The 25,473-nt window shown below is 42.8% G+C and overlaps 1 protein-coding gene across 1 annotated transcript in view; it reads left to right on the top strand.

Moving 5' to 3' along the window:
* Positions 1–348: 348 nt before the first annotated feature.
* ME1 (malic enzyme 1) overlaps positions 349–25,473 on the top strand; it is a 399,810-nt gene continuing 374,685 nt past the window's right edge. Inside the window, exon 1 of the mRNA XM_082250089.1 lies at positions 349–623. Within this exon, the coding sequence (XP_082106215.1) occupies positions 507–623 (117 nt within the window). The 5' untranslated portion in view covers positions 349–506. The remainder of the gene's footprint in view (positions 624–25,473) is intronic.

Genomic DNA, 25,473 nt, shown 5'->3' with positions numbered 1-25,473 from the left:
TGGAACAATAGATACAGCTGCTGTTATAACATAGGTGTATTCACCACACTACTACATTATTCATTATGTGTTATGTCCCAAAGGAATTCTGCGGCCTGCTCTACGTGCTGTCTTTAACAGAGTAACGATTGTAGAGCTGCACGTCACTTTTCCATCGGAACGGAGCCTGCAGCTTAACAGTTCCTGGCAAAAATGATGACATGGCATGGTGAAAATAATATTATAAAAGTTTACAGCTTACAAGTGGGAAAAGCAAAGGAAGCTTTGCAAGCTCAGGCGAGCTCAGCACTTTATCTTAGTGCCAGTGACTCAGCACTTCCCTCCTCCTGTCCTTTAGTGTCACATACAATCTGTCAGCTGATCCTCCCAGCTCTGCCAGTGCTAAAACCAGTCAACACATACCTAGCCATTGCACCACTCACAAAAGAGAAAACCCCAGTGCAGTCACATTTTTCTACATCTCAACCATTCATTTGCATTGCTTTCTCTCTGGATCAGTACCAGCAATGTCTTCTCAGGTGGTAAATAAAGACCAGCAAGTCAAGGAGCAGCATGACAGCAAGACTTTCATGTACACCAAGAAGAGAGGCTATGATATAACCCGGGACCCTCACCTTAACAAGGTAATTAGGGCTGGCTGGTTTGTGCAGGCCTCAGTAGCGGAGTGTATTCTGAGGCATTTGTGTTTGTGCTCCTGGCCTGCACTTATGCTAACTTGCTCTTGTCATTTGTTTTTGAACGCCTGCACAGATGAGAAGCATTTGTTTACCATGCTTGCTTTTATATCTATACTTTTTATATTCACAACAATGACATTCTTTTTTTTTTCTGTACTGTTTTATAAAGATGGAGTGACAAATGTGCCATTTCCATGTGAAGTTCATTCATTTCAATCATTCAGTCTTCCTGAGTGAAAATGTGAAAGGATAAAAAAAGAGAAATACTTGTGGTTGAAGTTCAGATGGGATATTTCTATTCCTGCTGCCATTTGCAGATACAACATGTTCTTTAGGCCTCATGCAAACAGAACTTAGAAATGCCTCTTTTAACCACTTTAGCCCCGGAAGATTTTACCCCCTTCCTGACCAGGGCCTATTTTGCGATTCGGCACTGCGTGACTTTAACGGACAATTGCGCGGTCCTGCGACGCTGTGCCTAAACGAATTTGACGTCCTTTTTTTCCCACAAACAGAGCTTTCTTTTGGTGGTATTTGATCACCTGTGCGATTTTTTGATCATGCGCTATAAACAAAAAAAGAGCGTCAATTTTGCAAAAATAACAATATTTTTTCACATTTTTTTATATGAAATTCCCCCCAAAAAATGTAAAAATCAAAATTTATTAACATTTTAGGCCAATTTGTTTACTGCTACATATTTTTGGTAAAGAAAATCGCAAAAAGCGTATTTTGATTCGTTTGCGCAAAAGTTATTGCGTTTACTAAGGGAAAGATTTTTGTCATTTTTGTTGTTTTTTTTAATGCGTAATGGCGGCGATCTGCGATTTTTTTTTTTGCGGGACTGCGATATTGGGGCGGACAGATCGGACCCTTGACTGACATTTTTGACACTTTTGGGGGTACCAGTGACATTACTACAGTAATCAGTGCTATACATATGCATTGTTACTGTAAAATGACACTGGTAGTGAAGGGGTTAACTTTTTTTTTGAGAGGGAGGGGTGGTGTGTGTCCCTAGGGGCGTGATTCTAACTGTGATTGGCTGTGGCTTGAGCTGTAAGAACAGTGATAAACGGTCCTACATAGTAGAACCGTATGATCACCATGCTTACACAAGGGAGAATGACAGGCGGCTTGTTTACATTAGCTGCCTGCCTTTCTCCCGGTGTAACGGACGATCACGAGTGCCCAGCGGACATCGGGTCCGCCGGGCACACGCGCGGGGGGGGGGTCCGTGACTGAGCGGGAGCGCGCATTCGGCGGCGCTCGCTCCCCAGAGCCTCACAGGCTAGCGACGTAGACCTACGTCGCTCTGCCTGTGAGGGGCTGACTGCCGCAGTAAATATACTGTGAGCAGTCGGCAAGTGGTTAAAGACGCTTGATGTGTTTTTTTTTTTTTTTTTTTTAGCCTGTAAAGGCACCTATGTTGGCCTACGGTGTCAATGCAGTAGACGTTTACAGACATATTAGAAAAGGAGCGTGCCCCCATCACCAGCGCATTTAGGAGAGGGGCTTTCAGGCAAAAAAAAAATGCTTGCTGTACATAAATGCATCTGAATGCATCTTAATAAGTATACATGTTCGCCAGCACACCATGGATCTTGCATAGCAGTCCAAAAAACTTTTTATTGTGAAAGGATCACATTACATCAAGGTGAGTCCAACGTTTTGCGGCAACGTAGGACCCCTTCGTCAGGCATGTGGTCATACCTCATCACATGCCTGACGGAGGGGTCCTGCCTGGCTCCAAAACGTTGCACTTACCTTGATGTGATTTGATCCTTTCGCAATGAAAATTTTTTGGACTGTTATGCAAGATCCATGGTGTGCTGGCGAACATGTATACTTTCCTGCGATATATCCAGTGTCCAGCTAGTGATTGCTGCAGCAACCATAAAAGATGTGCCTGTATCCAGGAACGTGTGCGATGGGAATATTAACTATTCTGAATGCATGTAAACACTAGACGCATTTAGCGTTTGAGTTCTTTCATTCTGAAATTAATTAATATTCTGGCAAATGTGTGAGTGAACCACAGAGGGAGCAAATGGGGGTAATGCCAAAAAGGCAGATGATATAAAACTTGTACAACCGAAGGTGCGTTGTCATATAGTGAAAAGTAAAGTTGCACAGTGATTACATAAAAATAGGCTGTAATTACGTCATGTCTGCATAAATGTATTTGTGTACTTAAGGCTCGTACACACGATACGAAAATCGGAAGTAAAAATTTCGTCTGACGAACAATCTGACAATTTTCGGATTGTTAGTATAGTGCTGTCGACAGCCGATTACGAATTTTTGGACGACAAAATCTGGATGTGCAGGCTATAAAATTTTTATCGTACCTCAACACAACGACCCATTTTCTTTTAATTAGTACAGTTTTCATCTAAAAAAAATCGTAAGAGCAAGACTAGGCATGCTCAGAAACGAAAGAACACATACAAAACAATTCAACACATGACATCACTTCTGAAGTAGAATTCTGTTGTACGGGAATTTTCATATGAAAGTAACCTCTTCACTTTCCATATGAGACTAGCATGCAACAGAAATCGGACGCAAGATCATTCGAAAATCTGATCGTGTGTACCAGGCTTTAGGGTTGCCACCTCATCCCTCTAAACCCGAGCACATATTAATTACACAGGATCTGTGGCTGATTAAGGTGGTAATTAAACTCACTTGGTGCCTTATCTGCAATAAATTAGCCTTAGAACCTGTGTAATTCATATCTGTTCGGGTTTAAAGGGATGAGGTGACAACTCTATGTTTTATATTTAGGGTGATACTAAAGGCTATTTTTTTTAAATTAAAAAGTGATTATACTGATATTGTAATGGTATTGCACAGAAAGGTCACTTTCCTCCTCTTATGGCACTCCTCTGCTAGCTGCCTGCACCTCCCTCCTTCAGTTGCCTCTTGTAGCAAGCTGAGTGCAAAGGAGACATGCTTCTGACGTCCATAGATACACACAGCACCAATAAGCTATGCCCCCTCCTCAGAGGGGTTTGACTGACGGCAGCAGGGGCCTATGGATAGAACAAATAGTGGGGTTTTTACCCTAAATTGTTACTAAACCCTCGTTTTGTTTAAAATGAAAATAGCAAACAAGTTATACTTACTTGCTCTGTGCAGTGGTTTTACATAGAGCAGCCCAGATGCTCCTCTTTTCGGGTCCCTCGCCAGCCTTCCTGGCCCCTCCCCCCTGCTGGGGGCCCCTACAGCAAGCAGCTTGTTCTGGGGGCACACAAGCAGGCACATTCCTGAGAGGCGGCTTTGTGTGTCCATTCACACACACACAGAGCCTTGGCTCGGCCCCGCCCTCCTTATCTTCTGATTTGCTCATTGGCTGTGATTGACAGAAGTGGGGGCCAATGGCTCCCACTGCTGCCAAAAGGCAATCAGGAGTGCGAGTCCCTGGAGAGCCAAACTTTTTATGGACATCGCTGGATCAAGTGGGGGCTCAGGTAAATATTAGGGGGGGCTGCTGCACACAGTTTTTTTTACCTTCATGCATAGAGTGCATGAAGGTAAAAAACCTTGTGCCTTTACAACCACTTTAATGCAGAGAATGTATTACGATAAAAAAACATTTCGACTTTAGCATCACTTTAAGTTGAATAAACAGTGTCAGAAAATAGCATAACTGATACATTTCTAATGAAGTACAGTAGTAATGGGTAAGTACTATGAATGAGTTACTACATCAGTGTTGCCATTGTGTGCTTTCCTGAAATGTGCTTTCTGTATAATTTCATTACTACTGGTTCATATCTCCCATATCCAATAGAAGAACACCTTAACCCACTTGCTTACTGGGCCAATTCCTGCCCAGGTCAATTTTCAGCTTTCAACGCTGTCACTCTTTGATTGACAATTTTGCGGTCATACTACACTGTACCCATATTAAATTTTTATCATTTTTTTTACACTAATAGAGCTTTCTTTTGCTGGTATTTATTCCTTACTGGGGTTTTTATTTTTTGCTAAACAAACTACAATAAAGACAGAGAATTTTGAAAAAAAAACTGTTTTCATAGTCTGTTATAAAATTTTGCAAACAGGTATTTTTTCTCCTTCACTGATGTGCACTGATTAGTCTGCACAGATGGGCACTGATAGGAACTGATAAGGTGGCACTGATGGACACTGATAGGTGGCACTGATGAGGCGGCACTGATCATGAGGCACTGATGAGGCTGCACTGATAGGTGTCACTGATGGGTACTAATAGGTGGCACTAATGCGTGACACTGATAGGTGGCACTGATGGGCCCTGATAGGCTGCACAGATAGGTGGCACTAATAGGTGGCACTGATAGGCACTGGTAGGTGACACTACAAGGCAGAACTGATAGATGGCACTAATGATGAGGCACTGATGGGCCCTGATTGGCAGCACTGATAGGTGGCACTGGTGGGCATTGATGAGTGCCACTGGTGGGCACTGGTGGGCACTGCTTAGCAGTACTCATATTCACAGGTAGCAAAAGAAAAATTCCCCTGATTGTGGGACTTTATAGGCACTCATAAAATTAAACTATATATAACAATATCAAATTTATGAAAATTATATTTATTGAGAAATAGTACAAATAGTTAAAAAAATGGCAAGCTTGGCAAGATACATCACATCAACAGGCGAATAGTGACCACATAGCCCCAGGGTAAAGACCCAACGCGTTTCGGAGTGACAATGATTACTCCTTCAGGGGTGACCTTGGATAGTGGTATATTCTGCTGTGTTGAGTTGAAATTGTAAGCCTGCCCGCATATTATTAAAAACAGGTAGTCAAACTGCTCAAGCCGATCACCGAGAATGCTGTACAGAGGTATCAGGAAGGTTTCTTTAATTAGACATAATCCCAAAAAGTAGGATCTCAAGGATGTGTGCTGTCCAGCCTAAGTAGGCTGAGTAGGGACAGCTGAAACCCCAAAGGTTGGCAATCCTGCTTTTGGATGTCTACAAGCGCCAAGGTGAGGGAATAATCGACTTCCTGTGTTCCCGGCAGGTGAGCAATGCCTTGTAGACATCCAAAAAGCAGGATTGCCAACCTCATGGAGGCCGGCTTGTATTGCTCCTGGATGTAATTGGTAAGGAATTGGGATGGCGGTGGGAGGGCTTTTCCTCCCGGGTTGAATCTGGCCTTGCAAAAAAGGCTTGTCCCCAGTTGAAGGCAGGCTCTCCCTAAGCTGTCTACGTTCCAAGCCTCCTGGTAGGTAAGGGCTACACTGGGTCTGGCCCGGGGGCTGAGACCCAAAAAGCCCGTGGTGTACATGCCCCTGGGGTGGCAGCCCAGGGGTGTATTAATTCTCACTGGTGAGGGGCAGCTCGCCTTGAGTTTTTCGGCACCTTGGTCACTGCACCATACACACCTTTTTCGCACCTGCCTCTTGGGACAGGCCCTTTGGCTCGGACCAGAGGAATTTTTTATTCCGGCTGGAAGGCCTGCCTTGGTACCTCACATGGCACCATAGCACTTACCCCACTTCCCCTTCCCCCACTTTTTTGTTTGTGTGTGTTTTTTTTCTTTGTTGTTGTCGTGTCACTGCACTATCACTTTTTTTCCTGCACGACTTGTAGGGTGTGGGTCCTCGGGCCCAGCCTTGAGAGTCTTGGGAGGGGGTGGATATGGCCTTCTGGCTTAGTTCACCCTCTCTCATGGGGTCTCCCTTTGGGGGAGCCCCACCTAGTACTTGGGGTGGGCTGTTTCGGCAGTCCCCCTGGAGAACGGGGTTTGTCTGGTTTCTGCCAGGCAGACCATAGGAAGTACCTTAGTCCCTGTCAGGAGTCTTGCGCCCCGGGGGATCGAGGTTAGGGTCCTACCTCTTCGGAGGGAAAACTATTTTGCACACCCTGTGCACTTTTTGTGTTTCTCAAGCAGGGGCGTAACTACAGGGGTTGCAGGGGTTGCAATCGCTACCGGGCCCCATGCTCCAGGGGGCCCGGTAGCAAACCAGTGGGTGAACTTCTAGGATCTCAAAGGTCACACTTGCGACCGGGCCCTGGCATTTCACCACTGTGGGGAGGCCCCAAGATTGCAGGAAGGGGGCCCACTGCAGAACTTGTGAAAGGATCCTGATGCGGGACCATAATAAAAGGCCATGCAATGAGATTAAAGAGCCCCAGGATTAGTGGGAAGAGCCCCGGGATTGAAGGGAGGGGCCCCGGCCAGGGGTCTGGGGGGCCCTTCATGGTTTCTTGCATCGGGGCCCTGAAGGTTCTAGTTACGCCTCTGTTCTCAAGTTTGCGTGTGTGCACTTTTTTATGCACCGGGTGTTAGTCTGAGTGTGTTTTACACGCCACGGGCTTTAAAAAAAAAAAAAAGTCTGTCCTGCCACCCATCCATTTGCATTGTACAGCACTCTGCCCCATGACTACATCTCCCACTGTTCTTTGCTGCATCTCTCCACAGAGCCCCACCTGGCCCAGGAAGAGCACGTGCAGAGCTGGCAGAGCACCCGGCTACATTAGCATCAAATTAGAAATGACCTAACTTTAAATGTTTCCAGTTTATCTTTGTTTTAAAAAAAATATATAATGTATGTACTGACACACTTCATGCAGAGATGTCTACCTACCTGGTAGAACAGTTTACAGGGCATTATTTATTTACGTATTACAGGCATTTAAATAGCGACAACGCAGCACTTTATATATTGTACTCACATCAGTCCCTGTCCTCAAGGAGCTTACAATCTAAGGTCCCTATTTCACATGCAAACTTACACATTAGGGCCAAATTAAATAAGGGCTGATCAACTAATCAGCATGTCTTAGGAGTTGGGGATTAAACTGGAGTGCCCAGGGGAAACCCAAACAGGCACAGAGAGAACATGCAAACTCCATGCAGCTAGTGTCCTGGTTGGGATTCAAACTAAGGACCCTAGTACACGCGCTGAGGCAAAACTGGTTATGGCTAAATATTTGTGGCTTAAAAACTGGACTTGCACACAGTAAAAAAGGAGATGTTAAGCAGACATTGGAATTCCTGAAGAGCACCTAGCAAATAGGACAGATGCCAAGAGTCACTTTGAGGATGCAAGAGAAGTGCTACTGTGCATTGTCCATACATACTGTACAGAATAGGAACAGATACTGAGAATTACACCCAGTATACAGGACAAAATAAGTACTTCTGTGCAGCATCTATACATACAGAATAAGAATAGTTACTGAGAATTCTGGTTCACACCTATGCAGTTTGCTTTTGATCCGTTTTTGCAGTGCGTTTTGCATTTTTGCACACACATTTTTCACACGTTTTAATAATGCGTTTTCCTTTTTTAGGCTTTTATTTTTCTTTTGATGGCAGATGTTTTTGTTGTTAGGCAGATTTAAAAAAAAAGCAAAATGCATCAAACGCAATGCATGCATTTTCACAGAGTGTCAGTTAAAGTATATTGAACCAAAAAGGGCACCATAATGCATTTTAAATAGTTCCTGACACTCCAAAAATGCACAGGTGGAAAAACAAATAGACGTGATTGTGTCTCATAGAAAACCATGTTAAATGGACTGTAGTGTGTTTGTGCAAAATGCACTAAAAAAGCAACTAGGCCTTACACCCAGCCTAAGTGCTATCTTAAGAGCATTAAAGGGCCCCGGGCAATGCAGTGCACTGGAGCCCTGCCTACACAATCACCCACGAGAATAAAAATGCAAATTATCGATAAGGCCATATTTATTGATACAGCAACGCCAGGCTAATGACAGATTCCAAGTTCGGCGGCTGGGTCAAGGTGAACACACACACAGACGGGAGTCAGACTCGACTGTCCTGTGCCTGTTCTCGTGGAGGCAGACAGGCATTCCTGCAGTTGTGGGCTCCCCTCCATGGCCCAAGTGGCCTGACAGCAGCGCAGGGCCGACAGACGCTTGCCACCTGCTAAGTTTGCCGGCGGGATACACATGGGAATCGGGACTAATGCTTGGCTAGGGCTGGGTCGCTGGGCAGGTGTGGCCCCCCGGTAAGATGGCCCTGCCCAGCCTACAGAACAAGGACCACCTCCAGCATTCAGGAGAAGATGGAAGTTTTAGTTTTCCAGACCTCCTCCACCTCCTGCCTCTCTGCCATGTTGATGGAACCAAAAGGTAGGGCACTAATGTTTAGAGGGAACTATGTGGTTGGAAGGCTCTGTGATTGGGGCACCTTGGTGTAATTGGAGAACCTTAAATGCAAGGGGTGGCTTCTGCTGTGAAGTTAATTTCATTAAGGCGGTTGTGTTCATTTCCAATAGGTTTCCCATTGATAAGTAACATTTATGTTTTTACAATTTAGATTGGGATGCCTTGAGATTTTGCATACTTTTAACATGTACTGAAAAAAATGTTTCAAAAATGCTGCTCTAGGCACTGCAAATTGTTTAGCATTATTGTGCTAGGAGTATAGTAAAGACAGAATTGGCATGATAGCCAGCAACTAGAAATATTAGACTGGGGTTTGCTAAGGCAGCCAAAGTATTCTCTATAAACTGCACATGAATAGAAGTGCATGCATTTAAACAACTTACATTTTCAAAGTCCTGACTCCTGCCTTTTTACTGCCTGAGCTTATCCACATTAGACACTAGAAAATAGGGGTGCCAATATTCTTTCTTCAAAGAAACTGAGTTGGAATCTCATATGTCATTAACTTGCAAAAAAAAAAAAACAGAAACTTGGACAAACTATTGGCAGGTTTGTTTAAAGTACTGTATACTCGCAGCTTATGTTTTTCATTATCTGACAAGTGCACATTCAGCAAAATGAAACAATGGGACTGCTTGATTTTCATGAAAACAAGGGCTTGTGTCAATGGGCAATACAGCGTGTTTTAAGTACATTCCACGTTAAAATGAGATCAGTTTGAGACACTTCTGATATCTGAGTACATTGGAAGTGCCATTTGAAAGCATTGATCTCCTTTTGATCTGCGTTTTTCCTCCTCCCAACTGCTTTTTGCATTCCCATAGACTTGTATGGGGAGAGATGCATGTCTAAATTGAACAAATGGTCATCAACACAGGTTCCAAGGAAAGGTTGATTGGCAACCTACTTGGGAAATGCATGCAGTAACATTTTGGTGCATTTTTAGGATCTTGTTCAGTAGGGTAACAGTACCTATGCGTTGCACGCTCCCAAGAAACACATATTCCTCTTTTGCCGTTTCCCTGCTGCTTCACTCAGCTACCAGAAACAATGAAAATATTGGATACATCCAGTTATGGGGAAGCATGTGACTCATGTCTTGTGACACCACTGGGCAAACCTCCTGCTTTCAGTGGGTAAACAGAACGGCTGAGGAGTGAAGAAAAGTTGAAAGTGTGCTACTAGGGAGGAGGGGAGAATAAAGCAGAAATCTTGCTTTGCCCTACATGGGAAAAGCACAGGTTCATTTTAAGTCAGTTATCATCTCTTTTGAGACCAGAACCAGGTAAATTCATCCAATGCCTTGCATGCCCCAAGAGTAAAGAATAATCTTTATTAGCCCCACAGAAAAGTATGGGAATGCAAACATGTATTGAAATGCTGGAAGCCTATGGGTGGCATTGGGTGTCACTGTGGTGGGAGATGGGGGCTGTGTCATAGGTTAGGGGACTCTGTAGATGACTTGGTGGCCCTGTAAGGGATGAGGCTTCTGGAGGGAGTTAGGAAGCACTGTGGGAGGTTAGGGGGCACTGTGGGACACTGCATAAGGTTAGGGGAACTATGGAGGGCTAGATTGTCTACAATAGGCAGGGTGCACTGTAGAAGGCTAGGTGGCACTGTGGAGGGTTGGGGACCACTAGGGAGGCTAAGGACTTTAAGGTGGCCTAGGGGGATACTGGGGGTAACTATGCAAAATTGGTAGGATGCTATGGAAGCTAGGAGAAACTGGGGGAGGTTAAGTCATGTGCAGTTGGCTGGAAGTCCAGGAGAGAAGAGGCTGCAGCCTGGCAAGGAGCCACAGCCCAGTGGTTGAGATCCAATGATCTGGAATCCAAGAGCTTCAACGGATGGAGAATATACCAGAGTAGGGTAGGAATCAGCAATTTTAAAGCTGGCAATACACAATTTGCTTTGTGCCTCATCCTGCTCAACATACTTTGATTGATAAATCAAAGGAGCTGGGCAGAAAATTGTCTGCCAAACAACTGGCAGCTGTTAGAATATGCTGAATAGCTTGAATGGAGGATTCTCTTAAATAAGTTATCAGTGTATGGCAAGCCTAAAGCTAGATTCTAGGCAAAGCTACATCCTGGAACTCCCTAAAAATTACACTGCAAAAAAGCAATAAAGCGTGGTCAGGGACCAACGCAAGACTGACTGGACAGTAAAGGCACACTGATCCCTCATTACACCCATACAGTTAGCAAGTGCACCCTGATTGACAACACTCTGCATAGCAACAGAGCCCTAGTTCAAGATGCTCCCTCTCACCATCCGAGTACTGCTGCACATACAGGGACCCTCCATAGCAAGAAGGACACTTTATAGAGCACAGCATCAAACTGACATTCAATGTGTATACATATTACAAGCAATCTAGTGCAGGGGTCTCCAAACTTTGTAAGCAAAGGGCCAGTTTACTGTCCTTAAGGCCCATGGATGATGTTAGAAAAGGGAATGGTGCTCCATCATTGGTGTCAGTTGATGGAATAGTGCCTTAAGGGCCAGATATAGGCAAGCAAAAAAGACCACTGATCTAGTACATTATTACCTGACCACTAAGTATAAACATTGACAATTCCCCACATGAAACCTACCTTTTGCAATTCAGGGAGGAAAGAACATAAAACATAAATGTTTAGGATGTTGGTGCAGATGACAGATTAATGTACCTGTTGGAAATGGTACAGGGATTTGGGGAAAACGCCACACAGGGAGCAGTACTGCGGACCCTCCATCCTCAGTCCTGCTGCGCTCCCCTTCTGCCGCTGCAGCTGTCACACAGACAGAACAGTGCCAGGTAGTTTTCTTCCTGAGTGGCAGAGCTTGATGAGGAAGCTGAGACACTAGTTTCTCATCAGGTTTACTCGATTGACAGCGGCCAAATGACAGTATTGACCATAGAATCTGCCCACTGCCTGTTGTCAGTCACAAGGAGAGAACACACCTGATGGGGAACTAGTATTGCAGCTTCCCCACTAGGTTCCGTAGGATGTCAGCATTCTACATAGCCAGTGACAGAAGGGGAGGGGCCAGTGGCAGCAAAAATGCCGCCCTTCTACACAGCGTACAGAGACAGGCACTCTGCCTGTCTCTATAGGCCAACTTACATTTGGTTTTCATTACCTCCAGTTTTGTTGCCTATTATTTTTTAACTTGGTGCAGTAATACTTCCAGTTTGTAAAATTGGCACTATTATCAAGTACTTGAATCTACCACAAGTGTCGGTAAAGCTACTAAAACAGGCGACATGTATATTTGAATCTAGCACAGGAATTTTTATTCCTCCAATGGTATGATTCTGTTTTAGAAACATGGTAGAATTACCAAGGGCAAATTGGTCAGAAATAGCCCTTTGAACTGTAATATAACCGTGTTAGTATCATTTATATCATGCATACATCAGCATAGTTATCGATTGTTGCATTGTGAGCATCTTTCTGCACGTCTTGTAGTTTTTAAACAAAAGTACACATCCAGAATACACAAAGCCACGTTTAAAAAAAAAACACTGTGCTGTCAAGCCCTTGTGTTCTTGTCAGCTGATACGTAAGCATGTTTATTGAGCAGCAGTGTGTGCATATGAAGGGAAGATGCTGTATCATCACTGACTTCCATAGTCCTATTCACACAAACTACAATACATGATCTGTACATTTACAACAAATACACCTCCACAGCATATAGTGATCTCTGTAATCCTGCTATAAACAACAATCATTAAAGAAGGGCTGGTTAATACTTGTATGCTTATGTTTTGTTAGGATTTCTTTCCATTATATACCATATAACCCCATCTCGGGAAACTATTTGTGCAGTCTTGCAGCTTGCAGTGGTTGTTTTCTAATTAGATTAGCAGTTAGTTTATATGCATGTGACTGTAGAAGGAAGCTACTTGGGAAACTCCTCACTCTGTGCACAATTTTTTCTAAAATAGAGTTTATTAAAGTTATTATTATTAAAGTTTATTTTAAAAAGTAAAATGTTTGCATTAAAGAATACTGCACTTCAGGTCCCATGGGGTGAATTAATTTGTAGTCTATAAAATAATTTGAGGAGCTGGGTGATAAAAGGGCAGAACTTCAATGAATGGCAGCAGATTATGTTTGCCATGAAGTAGTAAGACTTTTATGTTTTCATTAGGTTCTGAAGGACCCATTCTGCCCCTTTCCCTTGGTGGTGATACCAAAAAAAAACACGGCAATGGCTTTATTACAAAATCTGGCAGGTCCAGGTTTATTTGATACTTTTCATTCACTGAACACTACAGAGCCCTACTGCAGATTGTGGCACCTTCGCTCACTTCCCTCTCAGATTCTGCCAGACCATATTCCTGCCCCACTGGTGCCCTCTTGAGCAGCTGAGCTCCGCTTGCAATCAACTACCTGTGAGGGACGTTTGAGATGCACTCTTTGCCTAATACACATTGTGCTACACCTGCAACATGTTTACCTCCCTGTCCCATTTCAGCGCTGATCCACTGTAGCAGCTGGTTAACGAATGATGGCACTAACCCAACTACCCCACCTCAACACCCATTGATGAGATCAGCGTCAATCAGCTGTTTGATTACCCCACTTCCTGCCTGGTCTCTTCTCTGCAATCACGCACTTTGCCCTGCTGACCACCATCTTGAAGAGGAGCTCCAGGCTCCTGCAGAAAAATAAAGTCAGCAGCTACAAATACTGTAGCTGCTAACTGTTAATGTTAGGACACTTACCTGTCCAGGAATTCAGTGGTGTCTGTCCAGGAATCCATCGGCTATCGGGTGCTGCTGCTGCCATCTCTGCTAAAGGAAACCAGCAGCAAAGCCTTGTGGACTCAGGAGTCAGTTCCCTAGTGCACTTGCGCAAAGTGCACTCCACTTTCTGATTGGTTTGGCTGCAGGGGAAGGAGGAGAGGGGCTGAACTTCCGGTTGAGTTTGCCGCAGCAAACTCAGCCAGAATTTGGAACGGGTACTTGTGGAAACCAGGTACCCGCTCTCACGAAAAGGTGCCAAATGTGATAGCAGAGGAGGGAGGAGGCAGACAAGTGGAGCTCCGCCCTGCATGAGGGTCATCCTCCACTTGCAGCGCCACACCCCCTGCCATCTAGGGTTTAGATCTACTTTAAAGGCATATTTCACATTTTGTAAAAAAAAGTCATATACAGTAGGCATCCATTCTGCTAAAAGAAAATCCCCACACCTGTGCTCGATTGAGAACTATGAGTGGCAGATGGAATTTGTATTCCTCAGTTTACAGATCTCAGAACGGATGCTGATGCTGTGCAGACATAACCATACACAGCCATGCCAAATTCAAAAATCAGCAGAATTCTGCAGGGAGAAGCACCCTTGATTCGGGTAGGAGGGTGGGAAGCTGTGGAATAGCACCATGTTTCATCTTATACTGTAAATATGGTTGTAACATGAAACAATGTCAGAAAGGTTGAATCCGCCTTTAATGTTTTTGACTGACGCAGGAAATAGCAAGTTAGACTGAATTGAGCTCATTGACTCCTGAGCGTAGTGGAAATGCCGGCAGAAACTTCTGCCTTCGTTTTTGCAAATGTGTGAAAAATGTGGCAAAAGGCATGATGCTCTTGCAGTGCCATTATTTCTTAATGGCACTTCTTTGGTGTGTTTGCTGAGTGACAGACAGCTCATTCAAGTTAAAAAAAAAAGAGCCAAAAACACATGTAGCACTGTCCCTGTAGGGCTTGCTGTGTGTTGACTTCTTGGGCCTCAATCTGATTACCTGCAGACAGTTGCTGGGGGTTTTTCCCTTATCCTTTCTTACTCCCGTTTGCTCATTACTTAATAAACAGTCCAGGGTATTTGGTTTTCATATTTATTGTGGAACTTGGATGGGAGAAGGGAATAGTGGGATACTTCAACTGAACTATTTATAGTCGATAAGGACAACTCTCACTTTGCCTCACCAGATTATTTGTGGAAGCAGACACACTGCTTTAACCATACTGCCACTTGTATGGAAGGGTTAAGTCTTCTTGCTGTCTCTAGCAGCACAGTTGATGCAACTACTTTATCTTCGGGACACTCTCTAGCATCCCCTTGACTGACACCCATCCACTGACTATTTTACTTAAAGGGATGGACCTCACAGGACGGACCCCATGACACAGATCTGTACTCACTTTAGGCAGATTCAGATCCTTTCCAGTGTCTCCCTTCCAGTCAGCTATGCAGGACATCTGCTTTCAGCTCCTGTTCAGCTTCAGGCCCTCAGGTTGACTACCCAAGGCCGCATGGCAGCTTCTACAGAGGGGCAGCCCCCCTCCCTCCGGGACCCCGCTCTCCAGTAAAAGACCCCGATCACATGTGCCCCTGCTGTTTATACAGTCACTCAGCATGCAACAAGGCACTTTCCTCTGCCAATAACCAGGGCTGTAATAATGCCTGTGCCCTAACTTGTCAGGTTTCCTCCCACTGTACAACATGCCTCCCTATCGGACCAGTGGGAAACATTCAGACAAGCTGAGCTGCACCTGAGCACCATGAGCAGACCCTATTAATGATCCTTGATAGGCAGAGAGCACTCTAATTTTACCTGGCAATCTTCCTGGTAAGCAGAAAGACCCCAAAACTATACTATCTCATAGCACCTACAGTATCTAGGAGGGTGCTACATACACTAAAATGCACAATGCAAAACATGACACTTCTCTACACTCATATGTAAATGTAGCCTTAAAGTGGTTGTAAACCCACTTTGATGACCTTTACCTATAGGTAAGCCTATAATAAGGCTTAGCTATATGTGCTGTAAATATCTCCTAAACTTGCACTGTTTAGGAGATATTTACATTGCATGCAGTCGATGACATCATCGGCGCATGGGCTCTGTAGAAACGGCCACCCGTGCCGTTTCTTCAGAGCCCTGTGCCGTGACCGGCGGCTTCAGTGCGCATGCGCGGGAGTGACGTCACGCGGCTCCGGCCAGTAATACAGCCGGAGTCCGCAGACCCGGAAGGAAGACGGACGAAGATGGATGCGGCCGGCAGTGGGGACATCGCAGGCTTCATTGCAGGTAAGTGTCACATAATGTGCTAGTATGTGATGCATACTTACACATTATGCATTTACTTTGCAGTGAAAAAAGGAAGAGTTTACTTCCTCTTTAAGTAGTCTGGAGCTACTAAATGCTTTCATGTGTGGTAACTACATTTTCATATGCTCAATAGGTCATTCTATGCTCAAAATTGTGACACGTTTATGCTATCTAAAAATAAAGTCAGGTCCCTTTTTCTTTATTGTTTTTGAGGATGCAAAACAAAGTTCGGCTTGATTTTGCTTTTAACAAGCTTTACTAGAATAACCTTTGCTTATGTAGATTCAATGACTGACATGATCTTGACCTTTACTAAATTTTTTCTAGGCAAGATAGTGTTTGTACATTAGATTACAACTCTTATCTTCTAACATTGTTCATACTAATGCTGACTGCAGCATATTTGTATCTTCATGCAGAGTTCAGTCACACAATTCTGCAAATTTTTCTCTACTAGCTTATTTGCTTAATGTAGTTCTAAAATAAACCCAGTGTTTTACAGGGTAATCCAACCATTTAAAACACATTAGGTAACTCACAAGGAAAGTACTTAAAGCAGTAAAGAATGACAGCCTGTCAGTTGCCTTGATTAGACAGTTTTGCAGTATCAAATACAATTATTAGTTTTTTGCATATTGCATAGAATTATAGGCATTTTTTTTCTCCATTTTTTTCATTTTGAATAGAGTAAGGGGTGTTATAACTCCTATAAGGATTATTTTTGCACTCATTGTCTCATTAAGGAGATTTGTTTCCCCACATCCAGCTCGCATGGCATGCCAGTGTGGCCGAATCTCAATGGAGTCGGTTCACACAGGTTCAGGGCGACCGTGGTCTGCATTCCAAAAGGGTCCTGTGGGTGTTTGGGTCCGGTTCAGGTGCGAATTCAGGCAAAAATGCGGACCTGATTCGCACCTGTACAGGAACGCATGCTGGGAACCGCGGCTGCACATATGTGAAACCAGCCTGACTCAACCACAAATTTGCAGATGATTAGCAACACTGTCAATATTTAATTATAGGCAATCTTAATATCTACTCATCATGTAAGGAACTTTATTGCAAAATGAACATTATAAATGATATTATTCCCTGTTTCCTTGATTATATACTGTATAATCATTAATTGTTACATACAAAATTCACGCTGTGCTTCACAAACGATTTTCAAACACATAGCATTATGAAAAATTCCATTGGAGCAAAGCATCAAATGTGCATGCATGTTTTCCTAGAAATCCAAAGCAACTCTTAGATGTGATCAAACACCTAAATATTTTATATGTTATTAACCGTAATTTAACAGATAATCCTTAACAGAAACCATTTCTAGTACGATTATTTTTTATAACAAAAGTATAATTCCCTAGTTATGAAGTTCTGGTCTTAGAAGTACAGTACTACTGTATCAGTTGTGGATGAATTTTATGTTTGCTATAGGCTAGAAAAACAATGCTATGCAAAAAATGTCAGTATCTTTATTTTTTTATCTTTTACATAGCTTTCTTGCTTCGCCCCATTCAAAACTTTCAATTAAATGCAGGAAGGGGGATGAGCATTCTACCTGGAACTTTTTTAATTTTTTCAAATAAAAAATGCCATTCCCATAAAATTCCTTATGTGAATAAATACATATTTTCTGACTCAAATCTAAAAAAATTGCTTACCAGTGATTTTAAACTGTAAACATACTATATAGTTAATAATGGGAATTCCAGAAGAGTGATATACTCTATGCAAGCAACAGGGCTTGCTCTAAAAAGTGTATACAAATTATCGTGCAACCCAAATAAACAAATATGTGTATAGAAAATAAATGCTTGTGCAACAAAAAATTGGTTGTGTTACCCCTAATCTTAGTACACACAAGCCTATTTATAAATATTTATGTGAAAAAAAAGTAAAAAAAAGTCCCAATAGTGATCCTCTGTGGTGGTCAATAAAAACAGCACATTGTTCCTGCCATGACTTTTAGATGCATCCCAAAAGTAAATCCCACTAAGAAGAGGGTGACACCATATGTGAGTAGTGAGTGTAAAGATTCCCACTCACCAGAGGATGTTGATCCTCCTTATCGTACAGTATGATAAGAGGATCGGGGAAAGCTTCAATGGTTTCTGTGACCAGGGTATAGCCTCCAGCCAGTCCTCCGGTTTGTCTTCCTTTAAATAGTGAAGAGCTCTGAAGTTGGTGCAGAAAATAGGGAACAAAACTGGAGAGAAAAATCCTCATAGTGTAAAAAAACGTTTAGTAGCCTTTATTTAAAAGCCCTTGTATGTGGACTGAGCATAAAAGTTTAAAAAACTCTCCCATGCGGACTACCATACTGTACAGTGGGAGCGGTGGAAGCTGGACCCGCTAGGTGTCTGCGTGCGTTCCACCTACAAGCAAGGGTGTCGCAATGTTGCGACACCCTTGTTGGTAGGTGGAACACACACCGACACCATCGGGTCCCTAAATATAAAAATTAAATAAATATGGACCAAACTTTTTTTTCAGTGTTGGATAGAGTTGGATAGAGTTAAGGAGGGTATACACTATGAGAACTCCATACGAGGCACAATCATTTGATTTTGGTATGGTGTGTACACAACTTTTGACATCTGATTTAGACTTTGCAAACAAAAATTTCCAAAACCTCAAAATTTTTCTCGTACGTGAACAGAACTAACAATTTTCATTTAATGTGTACTGTTTTCGTACAATTTTCTTAAAAGAAAAATCAGATACAAAAGACTGTGCACGATCAGAAACAATTAACAACAAAAAAAAGCCATTGTCATACGAGAATTTCTGTACATTATTTCTTTTCTCGGTTCCAACTTGCTGTGAATCATCGAGGAAACCCGACAATCATTCGCGCGATTTTCTTATAGTAAGTACCAGCTTTCAAAAGGATTAGAGCTCTTGTCACTTTTTTCTTTTTTTGTTGTCTATGTCAGTTCACTTCCTGTCCAGAGATGCAAGAGGAATAAAACAAAATCTCTACAAAATAAGTGGAATTCACTTCTTAGACTGTTGTCACCAAAACGGGTGTCCCCATTGGAAGCTTTGACCTCAAAACCTAAAATTTCCTAACAATAAAAAGGTGACAGTGGTGCTAATCCTTATTTATTCTATCCAAAACTATAAAAATCTTGGAGCTTTACATTTTAAATCTAATGCCACTATTTCTTGTTTTTCCTATTTGTCCGCATGAATCTTTCTTTTCTCAAATTTTTATGAAAGTGGTACCATTTAAAAGCAAAATCTCGAGTCACCCCAGTTGAAAATGTAAAATGAAACTAAATGTTACTTATCAATGGGAAACCTGAGCCTGGGACATTGCATACAATGGAAATTAACCTCACTTCAGAGTCCCTCTTTACATCAGAGGTTCTGCGCTTCACATCAGAGGTCCCCCCACTACATTAGTCACTCCTTCATATCAAAGGCCCCCTATACATTAGTCCCCCATCACAGAGCCCCCGCTTTACATCAAAGTCCCTAATCACACAGACCACTCTTTGGAGCAAAAGGTGGGAGGTGGGGAAGGTCTGGGGAAAGCAGACTTCAGTCCTCTCCTGAATGCTGGGGGTGGTCTTGAATGTTGCCTGCCCTAAACAGAAACATACGTTGTCATGGTGTGGAAAAACCTTCGCTATTATAAACAATGATGCAATGCGACCCAGCCCTGGAGTGTCATTGGTTGTTATAGGGTTTGCCGCTGGCCCACATTCTCAATGACAATTCATGATGCTAAAGTAGGGAAAACTGGGTCCGGTGTTCGAAACACCCAAGTGTAACCAAGATGGCACTCCAGGGTGCTGTGGCATAGGCCATAGACAAGCCTTACTTCATTTGCATCAGTAAGAGAGAAGGTCAACCATTTTATTTTCAGCTATACCAACACAACAGGTATATAGATGTGATAGTCCAATCCATAGTGCAAATTTTTTATATCTTTCAAATGAAAACCATCCTTCTTGTAAACAGGAATGGTAACTATATTATTATCAGTTTATTTAGGAGGTTAAAAACACATAAAAACTACTCTGGAATATCAAGTAAATAAATGCATTGCAAAGAATAACCAAAAGGAGTTTTTTGTGTAAAAATTAATCTTTGAATCACTTAGTAGCTCTGGCCTTTAGATGCCAAATCAATTTCATTGAAAGTTTGTCCCAGTGAAAGCACAATATGGGCATTCTTTCTTAATAATCAATTGCTTTCAATAGTACACTGTGCTTTTCTAAGTTTAATTTATGTCTAATGGGTAAGAAAAGCAGCATGGAAGCCTTTATCTACAAACTCTTCAAAAACTGTTAGTAGAAGGAAATACGTCAGGAAAATAGGAAATTAAGGTAAAACCAAAACAGGGGAAAAGCCAAAGGAATATTTTACACTGTGTAATGGAACCTTTGTGAGTGTGTTCAGACTCGTGAGCAGCAGAGTTTAGATTAGGGCCTCTATATAACAGTAAACTTCTATTTTGCATCCTATTTAGACAACAAATCAATTGACTGTGTAGGTCCCAGCTGTATACACAGGAGAGAAAGCTTCTTGTGCACTTCAGGTTATTTTTATCTTGACCTCTTGTAGTGTATACGAACGAGAGCATCTGAATTGGTTTTTGTGTACAGTATGAATGCTATATTCTATGTCAAGTTCTCTTTAAAGCTAATGAAGTGGTTTAATTTGGACACCTCTATTTTTCTCCTGTCAATAAGTTTGACCTTTCAGTGACTGAGTTGCTGGTTGTAGCATAGCACGTTGTTCGGCAGGTACAGTATACCAAGGCAATGCCAGACGATACAAAGAGTCTCTTATATTCCTAGCATTGCATAGTTTAAATAGCCTGCCTTCACAGTGATGTAGCTTTCTTTATTTTTCTGACTTGCAAAGTATTACTTTACTTCTTATCTTCACCATGCAGGCTATCATACTTATTGCCAGTATCATGACATCTAATCTTTTCGATATGCTAGTATTACAATCAATGATTTAATTGAAGTTAGGTAAATGGAAGAATAATTTGTTTCTAAGATTACATAGATTGGGCTCTCCCAGGGCTGGCCTACATTCCTATAACTGAAGTATGTCATTTTAAAACAATTAAAGTCTTGTGGCAATCATTTCTGTAAACAGTATGCAATAATGGACTGTCAAAATTGACAGCATAGACAATAGTAGGTACCAATGTAAAGTGTTTCTGTTGCTTACACACATCTACACAATAACCAGAAGCATGCATCTTCCTTTTTTTTTTTTTTTAGAAGACATTTTATTAGTGTTTAGTTCCACAGACTTGTAAAACATAAAGCCAAAACAGACAGATGAAGTAAACATTACAAGGTTGAAATGGCATAATGTTATAAGTTGTCAACTCCCAAAGTGGGGGGAGAAGGGAGGAGAAAAGGTGGGATGGGAAGGAAGGGGAAGGGAAAAGGAAAGGGGAGAGGGGTGGTAATCCCCGCAAGATTTTACAATAGGTGTGCTATCACTAAGTTCGGTTAGGGCAAGCATAACTAGACAAACAATCTAACAAACTTGTAGGCAGGAGGTGATCAGAGGGAGAGGAAATTAGTCCTTGGCTAGTACACCCAAGGTGATGAATGTATATTCAGTTAGTGGATATTGAAATGCATAGGGAAATTAGAGAGTGCTCAGGACGGTAAAACTTAATTGAATGATGTCGAGTTCAGTTGGTAGTCATATTTTGAGACAGGATGGATCTGGGGACCATAAGAATAGTTGAATGGAATATCCCTTAGACTTTGGTGCTCCAAGTTTGGTAGCATTCTTACGATTTAAGGGCCCCATTTGGAATGAAAGCAAGGTGATTTCCAGTGGTGGGATAGGACCAGGTCCAGCTTCTCTCTCCGTAGTAAGTTCAGCAGATCATTTTTGATGTCTTTGATAGTGGGAGGGGAGGTTGCTGTTCACTGCTTAAGAATGGCTCTTCTGGCTGCCATATACGGTAGCAAGTAGTAAGCCATGGTTTATTGTGCTGTATGATTTTTGATTTGTGTTCTCAGCTGGGAAGGAAGGGGAGTGTCCAAATAGTCGAAAAACAATGAGAAGATGTCCGGTGACCTTGGCGGCCAGAATCTCTACTTGGTCCCAAAAGCCTAAGACGGGGGGAGGGGGGGTGGACATGTCCATAGCTTGTATAGCAATGAAGGTCTGTATTCATTGCATAGGGTGCAATATTGTCAGTCAGCAGATTGCGTTTGTGTTAGGTGAGGTATATATGCCGATGTATTGTTTTGTATTGTTGTTTACACCAGAATTCATTCAGTAGTATTGTAACCAGCTAAAATATAGTGTTGTGCCTCAGAGGATTGCAGGTCTTTGTTCCATGATGATGCTGATTTAGAGTGTAATGGTTTTGCAAATTTGGAGTTCGTAGAGGTGGGACATTTGTGACATTGGAGATCCACAAGAGAGTCTATGAGAGCTTTTGAAGCGCATGTCTCTGGGAGGACATACTTTACATGCAAAACTGATTGCTTGTTGGATATACGTATATTAGATGGTGGGTGGGTAGATTAAATCTTTAAGCTATTTAAGGAGAGGAGCCTGCCTGATGAGGCATCAAAAGGTTGTGAGAATTTAATTAAACCTTGCGAAGTCCATGTGGAGAAGGCTGCGTATTGCTGCGCCTGTGAAAACAGAGGGTGGTTAAAGATAGGGAGATGCTAGGAAAGCTGAGGGGATACTCCCAGTTTTTTTCTTTATTCTCTCCAGGCTAGCACTGTCTCCAGTATCAAGAGATTGTGTTTTAAAGACGGTGGTAGAGATCTGATTCCACAGTGCAGCAAGGTGGTCAGTCTATTGGGGCTTACCATCTGGGATTCTAACTCATAATTCGAGTATCTGGAAGTTTGTGTTATCCAGTCTAAACTTCTTCATAAGAGACAAGACAAGTTATAGAGGCATATATTTGGGAGGTTGACACCCCCTTCCTGTTTTTGAAGGTATAACATTTGGATGGAAATCTGGGGTCGGCGGCCTTGCTAAATGAATGTACAATATTTGAGGCTTTCTGGAGTTTTTGGAGGTCTAAGTGCTTTAACAATAAGGGGATGGTCTGTAGGAGTAAAGGAGTTTTGGGAAGCTAACCATCTTAAACAGGTGGCATCGTCCAAAGAACGAGAGGGGGAGGCCTGACTAGTTTTCTAGTTCAGCTATGATTTTATATAGGACAGAAGAGTAGTTGAGATGATAAAGTGAGGAGGGGGTCTTGCCACTTTTGACTCCCAGGTACGTAATGTGGGTTTTGGCTACTGGGAAAATTGAACCTACTGCCAAGGGAGGGGGGCGGGCTTAGAACAGGGGAAGGATTTTGCTTTTAGAGAAACTAATTCTCAGACTTGAGCATTTCTGAAATCGATTAAATACTTCTTGAATGTGGGACATATCTGCCTGTGGGTTTGATGTAAAAATCAAAATGTTGTCCGCAAACAGGGCGGTACGAAGCTCCTGGGAGCCCACCTTAAACCTGTGTAGATTTGAGTGGAAAAGCAGGTATTGGGAGTGCTAGATTAAAGAGAAGGGGTGAAAGAGGACAACCCTGCCGTGTTCCTTTGTGGAGTCGGATGTTATTAGAGATATGGCCTGCAGCAATGACATTTGCTGAGGGGGATGAGTACATAGTGGTAATAAGGTGGAGATAGGGGCCTGAAAAGACGAGTTTTGAGAGGATCATCCTAAGCCACTGGAAGCTGACATTATCGAAACCTTTTTCGCCATCAAGGGTGATAATGGCAGTCCGTGGCCGAGTTGGTTCTCGCATATTCTAGTACTGTGTGTAATTTTCTTATGTAGCGGATCGCCCTTCGGTAAAGCCCGCTTGTGAGGGGTGGATAAGGGTTGGCATAATAAAAGCCAGTCTATTCGCTATTATTTTGGACAAAAGTTTTGTATCTAGATTTAGCAGGGAGATTGGGTGGTAGGATCGAGGGTCAGTAGAGTCTTTCCCTTTCTTAGGTATTAAATTGATATGAGCTTGAAAACCTGAGAGGAGGTATGAGTTTCTGTTAAGTATGTTTTGAAAGACTAGGGCTAGTGTAGGGGAAACAGTGTCCATAGAGAGTTTATAAAATTCTGGTGTATATCCGCCAGGGCCTGGGGCTTTATTGGTTAGTAAGGTTTTGATTGCGTAGACCGTAGATGATTTTGTCTATTGAGATCTGGGCATTTAATTGAGCGAGAAGCGTGTCATCATTGCTGGGGAGAGGGATTTTATCTAAAAAGTCTTTTACTTCGGCTTTGTCAATGGGATCGGGATCATAGCGGGAAGCCTAAAACCTTTCAAGTATGGCATTGATTTCTTTAGGTGAAGTAGCCAGATTGCCTAGGGAATCTTTACAGGCAGTTATGTAAGTGGGAGTATAGGGACCCTTGCAAAGGCGTGCTAGAAGTTTTCCAGCCTTGTTACAGTATTTGTGATATTGTAGGTCTTGGAGTAAAATGTGACATTTTTCCTGTGCCTCTGCCCACAAATCGAACTGATTTTTGGCGGCTCGCCCAGGTTTCCCTGTTTTCTGGAGAGTTGTGCTGTGACAGTAGGGCTTGAGCTGTGCGTAGGGTTGTGCTTGCTTCACTAAATTCCCTAGAGACCCTTTTTTTGTAAGCAGAGGCGTAGGAAATAATTTTATCCTGAAGTACGGCTTTCCCAGCTTCCCAGAGTAGGTTGGGGTTATCGTTGTGTTCCGAGATGGTTGCTTTGTAGTCAGCCCAGGTGTTGCCAATGACCTTTTGCAGAGCTTGATCATGTGCCAGGGAAGATGGAAAGCACAATACCTTGCCTGAATTTTGAGCGGTGAAACCTGACAGTTCTACAGAGATTGGGGCGTGGTCAGAGATAGCTATTTAGTGTATAAGGGGATGTATAGTGTGCTCTAAAAGACGTTAGCTAAGAGATAGTAAATTCTGGAAAAGGTGTGATGTGGGGAGGAGAAATAGGTGCATTATCTCCTGTCTTGGTGATTTAATCTCCATATATCAATTAGGTTAAGGCCCTCCATGAAGTGTGATAGAAGAGAAGGGGGGTTTAAGGGAATGGAGATGGAGGGGCGTCGATCATGTGATTTGTCCTCCTGGTTATTGAAGGTTAAGTTAAAGTCACCTCCCACCAGGGGAGGGAGGTGGATGACTGGAACTAGGAGAAATATAAGGTGTTGGAAACATTTTTGGAGGGAGTATAAGGGACAGAGACATTAGATATAACCCATTTGTGTGTCAAGGTTTTAATTTTAGCTATAAGGATTCGGCCCTCTTCATCAGTTTGTAGGGAGAGTATCTGGCAAGGGAGTTGTTAATGGATGAGGAGAAGGATGCCAGCTTTCCCTTTGATAGCTAGTGGCCCAAAGACTTGTCCTACCCAGAGCTTGCTCATGTGGGTGAAGTCTGTCATAGTCAAGTGTTTCTCCTGCAGTATCGCCACGTCAGTTTTTAGACATTTAAGGTGACGAAGGAACCCCATGCGTTTTTGGGGTGAGTGTAGGCCCTTGACATTCCAGGAGACTATTTTTATATAGAAATGTCCTGGTGGGGGGGGTCTATCTAGCAGGTTTGGAGACATTAAACAATAGGTGGGGGGTTGTATACGGCTCACTA

Source organism: Pelophylax lessonae, assembly GCF_965119305.1.
Source record: "Pelophylax lessonae genome assembly, chromosome: 3".
NCBI lineage: Eukaryota > Metazoa > Chordata > Amphibia > Anura > Ranidae > Pelophylax > Pelophylax lessonae.
The sequence above is the reverse complement of the archived record's forward strand: the minus strand, read 5'-3'. Positions and strand labels throughout refer to the sequence as shown.